The 14,856-nt window shown below is 37.8% G+C and overlaps 1 protein-coding gene across 1 annotated transcript in view; it reads right to left on the bottom strand.

Moving 5' to 3' along the window:
• Positions 1-14,856, bottom strand: part of MRPS27 (mitochondrial ribosomal protein S27) — a 113,118-nt gene that overhangs the window by 93,499 nt on the left and 4,763 nt on the right. The window contains exon 2 of the mRNA XM_053589030.1: positions 11,616-11,693. Within this exon, the coding sequence (XP_053445005.1) occupies positions 11,616-11,693 (78 nt within the window). The remainder of the gene's footprint in view (positions 1-11,615; positions 11,694-14,856) is intronic.

Below are 14,856 nucleotides of genomic sequence, written 5' to 3'. Positions count from 1 at the left end.
GTTCAGGGATCCTCAGGTAAAGCCAGGCTCTCCTAGGGCTACACCTGTAGTGAAACAGTAAACTAGAAAATAATGTATCCTACAAAGTAAAATGGCAAGGACTGAGGATTCTAAACTACAAAGTCAACCCTCATGTCTCTTTAGGGACTTAAATCCACTCATCCTTTGTGATCCAGAATATACCAAGCTAAGAATTTTGTTTAAAGAGTTTATTAAGTTGAACACAGTGGCTCACGCCTATAATCCTAGCACTCTGGGAGGCCAAGGCAGGTGGTTTGCTTGAGCTCATGAGTCTGAGACTCCCATCTCCAAAAAAAAATAGGTGGGTGCTGTGGTGGGTGTAGTCCCAGCTACTTGGGAGACTGAGGCAAGAGGATCGCTTGAGTCTAGGAGTTTGAGGTTGCTGTGAGCTATGATGCCACAGTACTCTACTGAGCATGACAAAATGAGACTGTCTCAAAACATAAATAAAAAATAGTTTATTTCACTAGACGAAGAAATGCAAACTAATCTATGGTGGCAAAAAGTGGTTGCCTGGGAATCTGGGTTGTGGCCCAGAAAGAGGAAGGAGAAAAGGATTATGAAGAAATACAAGAAAACTTTGGAAGGTGACAGATAAACTTACTATCTTGATGGTAATTTTATGGACATAATGCACCTTTACATATGTCAAAACAAATCAAATCATACATTTAAATATGCAGTTTATTTTGTATGATACCTTTTCAAGAAAGGCATAGGAAAAAATGATGAATAAGTTAAAAAGCAAATTAGACACAGGTGAGGTAAGAATTAAGTGAACGGAAAGGCAAACCTAAAAGAAATTACAGAGAATGCAGCAAAGATAAACATGAGAAGTATTTAAGAAGAGTTAGGAGGTACAGAAAATAGAGGCCTAAAATATAATTAATTGAATTTCTGGAAGTTAATACAGAGAAAGGGGAAAGGTAATACATGATGAGATAACCGCTAACATTTTATAGAATTAACAAAAGATACAGGTTTTCAAACTCAGGAAATACATAAAATCTCAAGCCAAATAAGTAAAATTAAACCTGCACCTTGATATATTAGTATGAAAATGAAGAATGGATTCAAGAGGATTTCAAAAGTAGCTAGAAAGAAAGTTCTGATAAGGAAGGTTACTGAAAAAAAGAACTCTATTGACTCCTGGTAGCTTTAAGTTTCAGTTTTTTATGACTTCTATGTAGCTGTACATTACTTTTACCCATTAAGGCAATACTGAACTCTTTCTGGGCGCTGGGCTACTTATACACCTTACCTAATTTATGTAATAAATAGATACAGGTTATTATACAAAGAAACAGATTATCCTTTCTAGAAGGGATCTTGAAAACATAGGCTGAAACTGTGTTTTTGTTTCCCATATTTTAAAAGAAAAAATGAGGACAAATGACATAAATCAAGCACTGAAATAACAGACTAATCTAGGAACCAGATTAGTCTGGACACAGAGTTTTAGATTTCCTTCTATTTGTCTGTCATCCGAAGATTTAAAACAATTAGATCCAATAAAGGAAAAACATGAAAGAAAGCTTTATATAACTGTATATCAAAACATGATGCTAAAGGAGGATGATATGTACAAGTCAGACACATCTCTAGCACTGCCAGAGGACGGTAAATACAAATATTAGTAAATGAATAGATGTAACAGAGATGCAAATATAGAACTGACAAAATTAGGAAAGTAGATTTCAGAAAATCTCCCTTAAGAGCAGGTTTGAAATATTAGTATAAGTCAAAGACCTTCACAGCCAAAATGACACAGCAAAACTAAGCCTCAGCTAAAATGGGAGAGCATCTGTAAGAGACAGATCTGAATTCAGATGTGTCAATGGTATAATATACTCTCTGGATTCAAAAAGTAAGTTACCAAAAAAACAGACAAAGCAAAACAGTAACCAAAACCAAAAGATGTCCCTTACTTTGTGATTACACAAACTGGAAAATTAGAAAATGAAATTTAATTCAGCAGGGCTCATGAATTCAATTCAGCTCAAGTCACCAAGGCCTTTAGTGCCTAGCAGAGTTAGGTACTAACTCATGGAACTCAGGGAGCTTCCCCATCAGGCCTGCCCTCCTATCAGCACCCCACCCAGTTCCTCAGTCCTAGTCACTGTGGGAAGGGAAGCCCAGTAAAGAAATATTCAAAAACTGAAATCTTCTGACTGAAGACTCCTATGGCTCTAAAAGAGTACAGGTAGAGAACTACGACCCTATCAGTAAAAACATCAAGTGCAATGGATTAAAATGTCTCAATTATTTAAACCCATGAGCTCTTAATGGCATTAACAAATGAAAAAGAAATGATGGAATTAAAATAGCAATAGCTTGACATTCCTAATGAAATGATGAATCCAAGCAATGATCATGAATGGCCTTTAACACCACAGAAGGAGAACCAAATGCTTCCTGACAAAAGTAAACACTTCCTATGAAGTATTCATGACAAAAGAAAAAGAAAACAAACAAACAAACAAAAAAATAAAAGGCAAACCCTGAATCTGATCAAGGCCTCTTCTCCAACTACCAGGTTTATAGGACATATGGAAGGCAGAGGAACACATTAAACACCACCATAAGGATGAAATCAGCAATCTAGAATGTGGGAAACTCTGCAAGAGACCTGTTTTCTTCAACAAATAAATTGTAAGAAAGAAAGTGAAACCTAAAGATCAGTGGTTCTCAACCAGTGGGTCGCGACCCCTTTTTAACAATGAAAATACACTGCAGTGGGGCGGTACCTGTGGCTCAAGGAGTAGGGCGCCGGCCCCATATGCCAGAGGTGGTGGGTTCAAACCCAGGCCCTGGCCAAAAACTGAAAAAAAAAAAAAAAAAAAAAAAAAAAATACACTGCGATATCAGGAAGGTTGAGAACCACTGCTATAGATTAAAAGATACTTAAGAGACATCTCAATGTGTTGCAATGTATGGACCTTATTTGGATCCCATTGTAAATTTTAAATTTAAAAGAAATTTATACAACATTTGGAAAGTAGAAACACTGATGAAATATTTAATGATGTTATAGAATTACTAATTTTATGAGAAAGGTATTATGTTTCAAAAATCCTTATCGTTTAGAAGTATGCATTGAAACATAAAGTGATCTCATATTGGGATTTGATAAAAAGCAATTTGGGCCAGGCCAGGCAGCTCAAACCTGCAATCCTAACACTGTAGGAGGCCAAGAGAGCAGGGGATCCCTTGAGCTCAGGAGTTCAAGATCAGCCTGAGCAAGAGCAAGACTCTGTCTCTACTAAAAACACTGTGACAGGCACCTGAAGTCCCAGCTACCTGGGATGCTAAGACAGGAGGATTCCTTGAATCCAGAAGTTTGAAGCTGCTGTGGGCTAGGTTGCCACCATGGTGCTCTAACCTGGGCAACTGAGGAATGTTTTTCAACCTTTTTCATCTGAAGGCACTTAAATTATGTTGCAAAATAAAATAAAAATAAAAAAAGGAGTAAACCCCAAAAGAATATACTTACTGTTCTTTGAACTTCTTTTGAAAATAATTTAATGATCTTTAAAAATTTTTGTGGCACACCAAGGTACCGTTACACACCAGCTAAAAAAATCACTGCAATACAGAGACAGTCTGTCTCAAAACAAAAAACAAAAGATCAAAAACATAGTAATCTGGTGAGGGGATGATGAAACAACATTGGCAGGGAATTGAGAACTGCTGAAGCTGGATGACAGTATGTGAGTGTTTATACTACCCTATTTTTATATATGTTTCTATAAGTAAGATTTTATTGAAGAGGTAAGAGAAGGGGGTACTTATTAACCAATTGTATTGTATAGGTATTATTTGGATACTGATCATCTAAGCCATTAATTAAAAAAAAGTAAGAGTATCAAGGATATTTGAACACTGGATAATTCATGATATTTAAGTGATTATCAGTACTTTCTGTGTGATAATACATTTAAAAGCATTCTTAATTTTTAGAGATATGCATCAAAATACTTATGAATGAAACGATTTGCTGTCTGAGATTTGCCTCAAAATAATGCAAAGAATCAGGATGGATGAACAGCAGAAATAGAGATAAAGACTGGTTACAAGCTGGTAATTGTTGAAACCAGGTGAGGGATAAAGGGAGTTCCTTATGCTGTTCTCATTACCTTTGCAGATGTTAAAAACCTTAAAAAAATTAATATTAGTGTCAGAAGTCAGGATAATGGTTACCTTTGAAGAGAAAGGTGGGGACCACAAGAGCTTCTATTTCCTACCCGAGTTTGCTCACTTTGATAATTCATCAACCTAAATATTATGATTTGTATACTTTTCAGTATATATATTACTCTGCAAAAACAAAAAACTATTTAAAATAGTAATAAATCTACTACCTTAATGCAAAGGGAAGAGACCCCGTGGTACCCAGGTACTATTGTACTACAATTGCTGAGAATGCTTTTTTTAAGAGAGAATACCGTATGACCCCAAGCAAACGCTAGACTTTACCCTCAGCCCCCTCTAAAGTGGAATAGCAGCTATTACTAGGCTATAGCATTAAACAGGAAGGTGGTGGGTAGGGCTTAGCACAGAAGACCTCACACATGTTGTAATAAACTCCACTCGTACTGGGGCCCCGACAGACCTCCCCCCATTAACCAGCCCCGAAAGGCACCAACAGAAAACCACCAACGTGAGACTGAACACTAGAGGCTCCAGAAACCAACTCCCACACCCACACAGCCGCGGGACTGGCTGGAGGCAAAATCCTCGCAGCACACGGAAGCCCGCCCCCACACGCCCCTCTGTCCAATGGGGTCCAGAGGGGTAAATGCCTCATAGCTGCTCTCCAGCCTCCCCCAATCAGCGAGCTGGCCCCAGGTACCTCACGGCCCTGCAACTCATGATGTCCAATCACAGCGCTCCACGTGGTGGGCCACGCTGTGCGCACGCACACTTGACCCCAAAGGCCCGCGCCCAGCGTCAGACTGACTGCCAGGCTGAGCGGCAGCTTCCTCAAAGGCCACAGTGCCCTCTGCTGCCCGATCTTTAGGGAGCCAGCGACAGCCTCACTGCCTAGTGCCAGTAATCAAACCCAAACACAAACATTAGGGGAAGCAAGTAGTTATGCTACGTAGAAAAGTCTATTTCAAAGGAACGTGCTAACAATTACATTCTATTACACTGCAAGAAAAACCCTCTCAAAAGGCCTCTTCTTGTTCCAAGCAACTTGAGTTCCAGAATCTTAGTTCACTTAACACATTTTACCTAGGGGTAAAATCAGGGGGCCTAGGACCTTATTCATTGCAGTTATTTCCAGAGCACCTACTACAGGGCAGGCATTGTTGTCATCTCTAATTTATAGGTGCAGAAACCCAAGGTAAGGACTGCTGAATGCCGCGGAACTGACATTCAGACTCATGTGTCTGCCTCCCAAATGCAGCTTTCCACCACTGCATAAGGAAAGCACAACTTGGTGTTAAGAATACAGGGCAGGAAAAATCAATTCTGACTGCAGAAAGATTCAGGACATACAGGGGTTAAATTAGGCAGAGACGACAATCGCCTCAGTGGCAGGGAAGACTTCAGTAACTGGTAGCTAAGGACTGCTTTCCCCAGTAAACTGGTCTAAACAGAGAAAAGGAACCAATCACCTCCATGGGATATTTATGCATTACAGATGATTAAGCTAATTGTCAGCTTCTGCTCACTCAGGTACCCACAACCATGTTCTCCTGGATTTGTGTGACTAGACCCACACCAAAACACCAAATATAGTAGTTTCTGATGGCCTAATCTTCCCTTCATACCTAGGAAAGTGTCAATAAGCTTCCCTAGAATTCATCAGTCCCTCATCTGTACTGGCAGAGCACTTTGCTTGTAATTCATATATGGGACATCAGAACAAGCACTGCTATATAATAACTAAGTCCATGTTGGTCCTATCACTAGAACAGCAATTCCCAAAAGGAGTAGTATTGGCACTATCAGGCATTTTAGAGTACGTGGGGGTACTGACATAATGACTGGATGGCATTGCTGGCATTTAAAGGGCAGAAGACAGGGAAATTAGAAGACCTGCAATGCTAAAATTGTCCCACCCATCAAAATGTTGTCTCTGTTGGGAGCAAGGGCTGTCGGTATGGAAGAAGGAAGGTACTATATGGACTAGAGCAGCGGTTCTCAACCTGTGGGTCATGACCCCTTTTAACTGTATTAAAGGGTTGTGGCATTAAGAAGGTTGAGAACCACTGGACTAGAGGAAGGCAAGGAAGGATCATGAACTTGCATTGGAGGTATTTGTATGAATTCGTTATTTCTAAATATATATATATATGCATTCAAAATTTTCCCAGATCTGTCTAGTCACAGTGAATGGGCTAAGAAGCAAAAAGTCCACAGTAGCAAAAGGATACCTAGCACTTACATCTTGATTTCTTATGCCATTCCTCACCAGAAGGAATCAGAGCTCCTCAGAAAAATGGCTGATTCCAGGGTTAGGTCACGAATGGTACAAGATGAACCCAGAACACCTTGTTATATGAGAAAGTAAGGAAGGAAGATATAAAAGAGGGAGGGTGTGGGGTTGAAGGGGGGATGGAAGCCAGCTTGAAAAGCTTCTATTAGCCAAATCTGGGGCAATTGGACCACCAAAATAATTAATGATGGTAGGTAATCATTTAAACAAATCTATGCATCAATGAGATTTAAACAATGTATAATAATAAACAGAGGAGAAAAAGAGAAAAGGACAGGCTCTTGCTTACAGCAGAATATTAAGTGCTAACTAGCAAATCTGGATGAACTGTTAAGAGTTGGAAAATCATCACTTTGCAACATAGTAAAGATTCAGACTAGAAGCCATGAATGGAAGCTAAATCTAAGAGGAAACTTTTGATAAGCAGCAGGATATTTACCCAGTATAAAGTTTCTCCCCACAGTGTCTCCCTTAGTCAGAAAGAGGAGAAACACTAACTCTACAGTGGAGAAGTCAGACAGTTGATTAGGTGATCAAAGCTGACATGACCAGTGAAGCCATATGGTTTCGGTAGGCCTGGATGTGATATCCCCATTCCCCTACAGGGGCACAACATCACTCAAGTATTCTGACTGGGGAAGCATAACTTCAACCTAATCATGAGAAAATAGACAAATCTGAAAGGATGAATATTCTATTTAAAAAAAAAAGACTGGATTCTTAAAATAATGTCAATGTCATAAAAAACAAAGACAAGACAAGGAACTATTTCAGATTAAAGGAGACTAAAGATACAATAACTAAAAGAAATATATCCTAAACTGGATTCCGTATTAGAGGAAGAAAATGCTAAAAGGACATTTTTGGGTCAACTGACAAAATAATGATATGAGTAGTAAAGTATTATATTAATGTTAAGATTTTTGAAGTTGGTAACTGTGCTATGGTTATATAACAGAATATCCTTATCTCAGGTAACATGCACTAAAGTGTTCAGGATAAAGGGCTATAATGTACGCAAGAAATGTTCAAATGATTAAATGTGTATAAATATAGAGAGAGAAAAAGAGAGAGGGAAGGAGAAAGCAAACACGAATGATCAAAATGGTAACAACAGGTAAATCTGGATAAAAAGGAAAGTGCTAAGGTTTGAATATGTGTCCCCTCTAAAACTCATTAAAATTTAATTCCTAATATGGCAGTGTGGAGAGGTTGGACCTTTAAAAGGTGAATGGGTCATAGGAACTTTGCCTTCATAAATGAACTAATCCTTTCAAGGACTAATAGATTATCAGGGTTGTGGGACTAGTGACTTTATAAGACGAGGTCCCTCACCAGGTGATGCCCTGTGCCATGTTTGGACTCAGCAGAGAGTCTTCCACCAGTAGGAAAGCCCTCACCAGATGCGGTCTCTTGACCTTGAATTTCTTACCCTCCCCTAACTATAAGAAATTCTTTTTCTTTATAAATTACCCAGTTTCAACAATTAATGACAATTAAGGTCATGGGGGGGGGGAAGGAAAAGCAGAGAGAGGGTAGGAGGGAGGAGGGTGGGGCCTTGGTGGGTGCCACACCTTCTGGGGGCAAGACATGATTGCAAGAAGGACTTTACCTAACAAATGCAATCAGTGTAACCTGGCTTGTTGTACCCTCAATGAATCCCCCACAAAAAAAAAAATAAATAAAATAAATAAAATAAATAAATTACTCAGTTTCAGATATTCTGTTATAAGCAACAGAAAACAGACTAAGGTAGACAATTCTTTGTAATCTTTTTGTAAATTTACAATTATTTCTAAATAAAAAGTTAAAATTAATTGCCCTACATACTATGCCATCTGTGAATGACAGACATTTACACTACTGGAAAAATATGTTTAAAATTAACAGAAATAACTCCATTGTACATATAAACACAAAGTATTTTTTTCTTAATCGAAAATAAGCTGAATTTTCCATAAATGCACTTCCACATAAATTGAGGGAAGACAGACCTTTGAATCATTCAGAACTTTACCAAGTGCTATGAATTTTATAAGTAAAATTATGTCCTTATAATGCCACTCCTAATATTTGAATTCACCAGTATCCCACATCTACAACCTGACCAGTATACCATATGTACAACCATCTACGTGTTCATAGTGATTCTACATTTAAGAGCAAGCATTTAGCAACTTGTTTCTTAGTGTAGTTTTCCCCAAGTATTTATTTATATATTGAAATATGAGGGGGTCTTCAAAAAGTTCAAAGAAAATATATATTATGAAAAAAACTATGACAGAACTCAAAATTTTTTTATACCAAAATAAACTCATTATTATTATTTTTTTTTTTTTTGCAGTTTTTGGCCGGGGCTGGGTTTGAACCCGCCACCTCTGGCATATGGGGCCAGTGCCCTACCCCTTTGAGCCACAGGTGCCACCCCTCATTAACTTATTATAACATGTCTGCACAGGATCTAATTTGAAGCACTAAGAAGCATAAGACATCAGTTTGAAATGAGCCCCCATCAGAGCCACATGAATCTGCTAAAATTGAACCAAGAGCAAACATCAAATTAATGACGAGGGAAATCATTGCTGCTTTACAAAAAGTGTATGGGGACAATACCCCAAAGAAATTAGCAGTTTACAAATAAATGTAAGAAGGGAGAGACAATGTTGAAGATAAAGCCCACAAATGGCAGACTAGCCACATCAATTTGTAAGAAAAAATTAACCTTGTTCAAGCCCTAGTTGAAAAGGACTGACAATTAACAACAGAAATAATAACCAGCATTATAGACAGCTCAACTGGTTCAGCTTACAAAATTCTGACTGAAAAATTAAAGCTGAGTAAATTTTCCACTCAATAAATTCCAAAACCCTTACACCCAGATTTAGCTGCAGACAAGAACAGAACTTTCACTAGAAATTTTAAACAAGTGGGATCAAGATCCTGGAGCATTTCTTCCAAGAATTGTAACAACAGATAAAACACAGTTTTATCAGTACAATCCTAACACCAAGCACAATAAAAGCAATGGTACCAAGAGGTGGAAGTGGTCCCGTCAAAGCAAAAGAGGACCAGTCAAGAACAAAGATTTTTGGGATGCTCAAGGCATTTTGCTTGTTGAGTTTCTGGAGGACCAAAGAATAGCATCTGCTTATCATAAGCATGTTTTAAGAAAGTGAGCTGAAGCTTTGGCAGAGAGTTCTTCACTGTGACAATGCTCCTGCTTATTGCTCTCATAAATGAGGGCAATTCTGGAGAGTTTTGATGGAAAATCATTAAGCACCCACTTTATAATCCTGACTTGGCACTTTCTGACTTCTTTTTGTTTCCTCATCTTAAAAATCTTTAAAGGGAACCCATTTTCTTTAGCCATATATATATATATCTACATTGACATTAGCTAAATGCCCAGAACCCTCAGTTCTTCAAGAATAGACTAAAATGTCTTGACCTTGATGGAGCTTATGCTGAGATATAAAGCTTATGTTTTTTATTTTTGTCTTTTAATTCTATCTTTCTACAAATTTTTGGAGTCCTCTTGCAAATATCATTATAAGTTTCTTTCTTTTTATTTCTCCTTTGTATTTTAAAATATATATCGACAGATGATACATATGGATTTAATTGGGGGATACTTTTTTTTAAAGTATTATAAAGTACCTGTTATAAAAAGGTTATCCTGGGTCTCTTCTAGTGAGACTCTTAAAGTGAGACTGTAAGTTCCTTATAGAGGCTATGATTACACATCTTCAGATCTTCCACAGCTCTGTTTTAACTGGCCCCTGCCCATATACCCATTCCCGAGCTCACAATCAACTTATGCAATTGATCATGTTATCAATGAAGAAAATGATGATTTCTTTGAAAACCCCAATAATGTAAACATTACTGACAGCAATGTTCCCTACACTTACAGGAAGAATATATATTCAGGGAGACTTTATTCTAATCTGACATAAGCAAAAACAACAAAATAGTGAAAGAAATTGGGGGAAAATATTAGATCAGCATTGAAATCAATCCAAAAATTACATCAGTCTCTTAAAACAATTCATCAATCTATTTACTTTATCAATGTCCCAATGATGTTATATATACCAAAAGAGCAGGTGGAGCCAAAAATCTGAAGTATATGTTTTTTAGAAAGTGCTCATAGGGTCGTGATTTCTTTTGGGCCTCAGTATTTAATAAAAGAAAAGCTGTGGACGGTGCCTGTGGCTCAAAGGAGTAGGGCGCCAGGCCCATATACTGGGGATGGCAGGTTCAAACCCAGCCCCAGCCAAAAAAACTGCAAAAAAAAAAAAATTTCATCAGTCTCTTAAAGCTATCACCAATCTATTTACTTTATCAATGTCCCAATGATGTTATATACACCAAAAGAGCAGGTGGAGCCAAAAACCTGAAGTATGTATGTTTTTTAGAAAGTGCTCATAGGGTCATGATTTCTTTTCGGCCTCAGTATTTAATAAAAGAAAAGCTGTGGGCAGTGCCTGTGGCTCAAGGAATAGGGCGCTGGCCCCATACGTGGGGGGTGGCGGGTTCGAACCCTGCCCTGGCCAAAATCTGCAAAAAAAAAAATTAAAAAAAAGAAAAGAAAGAAAAGCTGTTATCTGTGTAATACGACATAGAGAACAGGGGAAAAAGAAATATCATCAGGAGCCTATTGCTTGGGAAGATGTTAGCCAACTATCTTCCCTCAGTGGTTACATAAAATTCTAACATGGCTTTCAAACCTATCAACTGGTAATGAAATAGAGAAGAGCCAAAAAAGGCTCTGAAAACCACAAGAGGAGTTAGGAAAGTAAAGAGATTGACAATAAAAAAGGATAAAAGTATAAAATACAAAATTCTGTAAAACAGAGACAGGCTGCATGAAAACCAGATGATAAAAATGGACAAAAAAATAAAAGAATTGTTTACCTAACTTAAGGAGACTAATCATCAAGGCAAAAATGAAATATTAGAAATGTATGGGACAACAGAAATGATTTTACCATGTGTAAAAGTCTAACTCTTTTCTTAAGACTCAAAATGCGCTTACCTGAAATGAATCATCATAAAAGCATAATTTCACACCTTCATCACATGAGTATATAATGATGAACATATGGAGTGACTGAAAATGACCCATAACAGCTGAATAGGCACCTACCAAGGTGATACTGTTCTTTTTCTCTTGCTTCCCATTTGTGGCTGTCCACATATGCTGCAGAAAGGAGGCATCTTTTACCTGGGGAAAAAAAGAATTATCTAAACAGGAATGGTTCACTTTATATATCTATTTTATTAGACAAACCTTTGTCCTATTTTCAACTACTACACCACATATTTTTAAAACTCTAATATGATACTGCAACCAAGAATGTATAGTTCACAATTCAGTTCCCAACAAAATGCATTTGACCTCTAACAAGCAGAGGATGTGGAGAAACTGAAGACTTTCATAATAATTTGATGGGTAAAAATGCTGATAACTTTGTTTTTAAAACATTAGAGCTAGGGGCCATTTGTTGCCAAATTATAGCCTAACCGAACTCCAAAACTCCTAAGAGCCCCAAAACACCTGTTGACTGTTGTATAACTCGTTCATGTTTTATAATAATTAGCCCTAAAAACATTTCCATCTTGAGCCTACATCTTTAACCCAATTTCACATAAAGCAAATAGTACCTTACCTAGTGACCCAGCATCCTATTTTTAAATAAAAGAAACCCCCTAAGCCAAATTTGAGGTAACACAAAATGGCACAGCTATATTCTCAGAACCTGGCACATTGCTGGCCCATGGCAATGTTCAATAAACATCAGCTCAAGGAATGACTGAGCAAGAATGAATGGCAAGTTTATCAAAAATTAAAAATGTATGTGCTTCAAAGAACAAATCTCAGGGAAGTGAAAGTACAATCCAGAGAATGGGAGAAAATACTGTATTTGCAAATCATTTATTTGGTAAGAGACTTGTATCCAAAATATATAAATAACTCTTACAATTCAAAAATAAAAAAAACACAAATGAAAGATGGGCAAAGGATCTGAGCAGACATTTCTAAAAATGTATTTATGTGCACACAAAAATAGTCACAAAGCACATGGAAAAATGCTTAAGATCATTTGCCACTAGAAAAATGTAAAACAAAACCACGTGGGGATACCATGTCACACTCACTACAATGACTATAATCAAAAAGGCAGACAATGACAGCTGCTGGAGAGGGAGCAGAGAAAGCAGCAGCTCCCACATTAACTGGTACAAATGTAAAATGTGCAGCTGTTTAGTAAACAGCTTAGAAGTCCCACAAAATGTGAACATGATGACCCAGCAATACCACTCCTAGGTATATAACCAAGTAAAAGGTTATAGAAAAACTTGTGTCGGGTGGTGCCTGTGGCTCCGTGGGTAGGGCACCAGCCCCATATACCATGCGTGGCGTGTTCAAACCCAGCCCGGGCCAAATTGCAACAAAAAAAAAAAAATAGCCGGACGTTGTGGCGGGCGCCTGCAGTCCTCCCAGCTACTCAGGAGGCTGAGGCAAGAGAATCGCCTGAGCCCAAGAGCTGGAAGTTGCTGTGAGCTGTGTGACTCCACCACACTCTACCGAGGGCGTTAAAGGGATACTCTGTTTGTACAAAAAAAAAAAAAAAATCTTGTGTCCATACAAAACTTCACAGCAGTATTATACACACTAGGAAAAAGTGGAAACAATCCAAATATCCATCAATTTACAAATGGATTAACAAAATGTGGTATTTCTTTATAATGGAATATTACTTGGGAATTTAAAAAAGAGGTATGCTATACAACATAGATGAACCTCAAAAATATTATGCTAAGTGAAAAAGATGCCAATTACGAAATGCTGAATACTGTATAATTCCATTTCCAGAAAAGGCAAATTTATATAGACAGAAAGTAGGCAACGGTTGCCCAAGGCTAGAGGTGGGAATTGGAAACTTTAGGTAGATAGGGAGTGACTGCAATGGGTATGGAATTTCTTTTAGGGGGGAGAAAATTTCCTAAAATGGATTGTGGCAATGGCTGCACAACTCTATACATATACTTAAAAGCACTGAATTGTATACTTTAAATGGGTGAATTGTATGGCATGTGTATTTTATCTTAATAACTCCATTTTTTAAAAGTGGGGGCTGAGTATTATGGCTCACATCTGTAATCCCAGCACTTTGGGAGACTGAGGTAGAAGAATCACTTGAGGCCAGGAGTTTGAGACCAGCCCGGCTAACATAGTAAGACCTTATCTCTTAAAAAAAATGAGCTGGGTGTGGTGACATGCACCTGTAGTCCCAGCTGCTCAGGAGGCTAAGATGGGAGGATCTCTTGAGCCCAAAAGTTCAAGGTTACAGTGAACTATGATCAGACTACGGCACTCCAGTCTGGGGGATGGGGGGAGACACTGTCTCTTTTTAAAAAAAGGAAAAAATTGGAATGAATTGCAGATAATTATAGTACCTACATATCATAGTAGACCACAGTCAAACATTAATAGATGGCATGGGAACTAATTAAACACAATATTAGAATATTATTGTTATTGTCCATCTTCCAACTAGAATAAGCAAATAAAAACATATGTGTAAATTTATATATAATCCAATCCTTTCCTTACCTTAAGCATAAATCAAACCTTTGCTAGAATAATACATCTAAATTTGAGTCCTAAAACTCAAACAATGATATGACAATAAGAAAAGGTTTCCCAAGACTATTTTGAAAGGGGAACCAAGTCACTTTTAAAAACTGTAACTATTAGCCAGGAGAGGTGGCTGTAAGTAATCCTAGCACTTGGGAGGCTAAGGTGGGTGGACTGCCTGAGCTCACAGGTTCGAGACCAGCCTGAGCAAGAGCAAGACCCTGTTTCTAAAAAATAGCCAGGGTTTGTGGCAGGCACCTATAGTCCCAGCTACTTGGGAGGCTGAGGCAAGAGAATTGCTTGAACCCAAGAGTTTGAGGTTGCTGTGAGCTATGACACTACAGCACTCTACTGAAGGTGATCAAGTGAGACTGTCTCAAAAAATAAATAAAAATTGTACCTATTTCAATGCTCACATTTTAAATGGGTTGCAATTTTTAAAAAATAGATGTAATTTAGAATGCATTTTCAATAGAAATGATGTTATTAATTATATTCCTAGATCTACCAGGAAGGATGAATAAAAAACCAACGGCATTATATTAGGTATATAGCTGTTCACCAATTCAGAAGTAAGGAGAGCTGAGTTTTGTATGAGTTCTACAGCTGTTAAAAATTTTCAGATTCTGAACTTGCAAATGAAGCTAAACTAGGTGATATCTAAGATGCCTGTACACTCTTGACAGTCTTTGACACAGAACCAGAAGCATCAGTTCAGATAACTCATTCATAATTGACAGCAGCA

The sequence above is a fragment of the Nycticebus coucang genome, chromosome 1, assembly GCF_027406575.1.
Source record: "Nycticebus coucang isolate mNycCou1 chromosome 1, mNycCou1.pri, whole genome shotgun sequence".
In the NCBI taxonomy this organism is placed as follows: Eukaryota; Metazoa; Chordata; class Mammalia; order Primates; family Lorisidae; genus Nycticebus; species Nycticebus coucang.
This window is presented reverse-complemented; position numbering and strand designations above follow the sequence as displayed.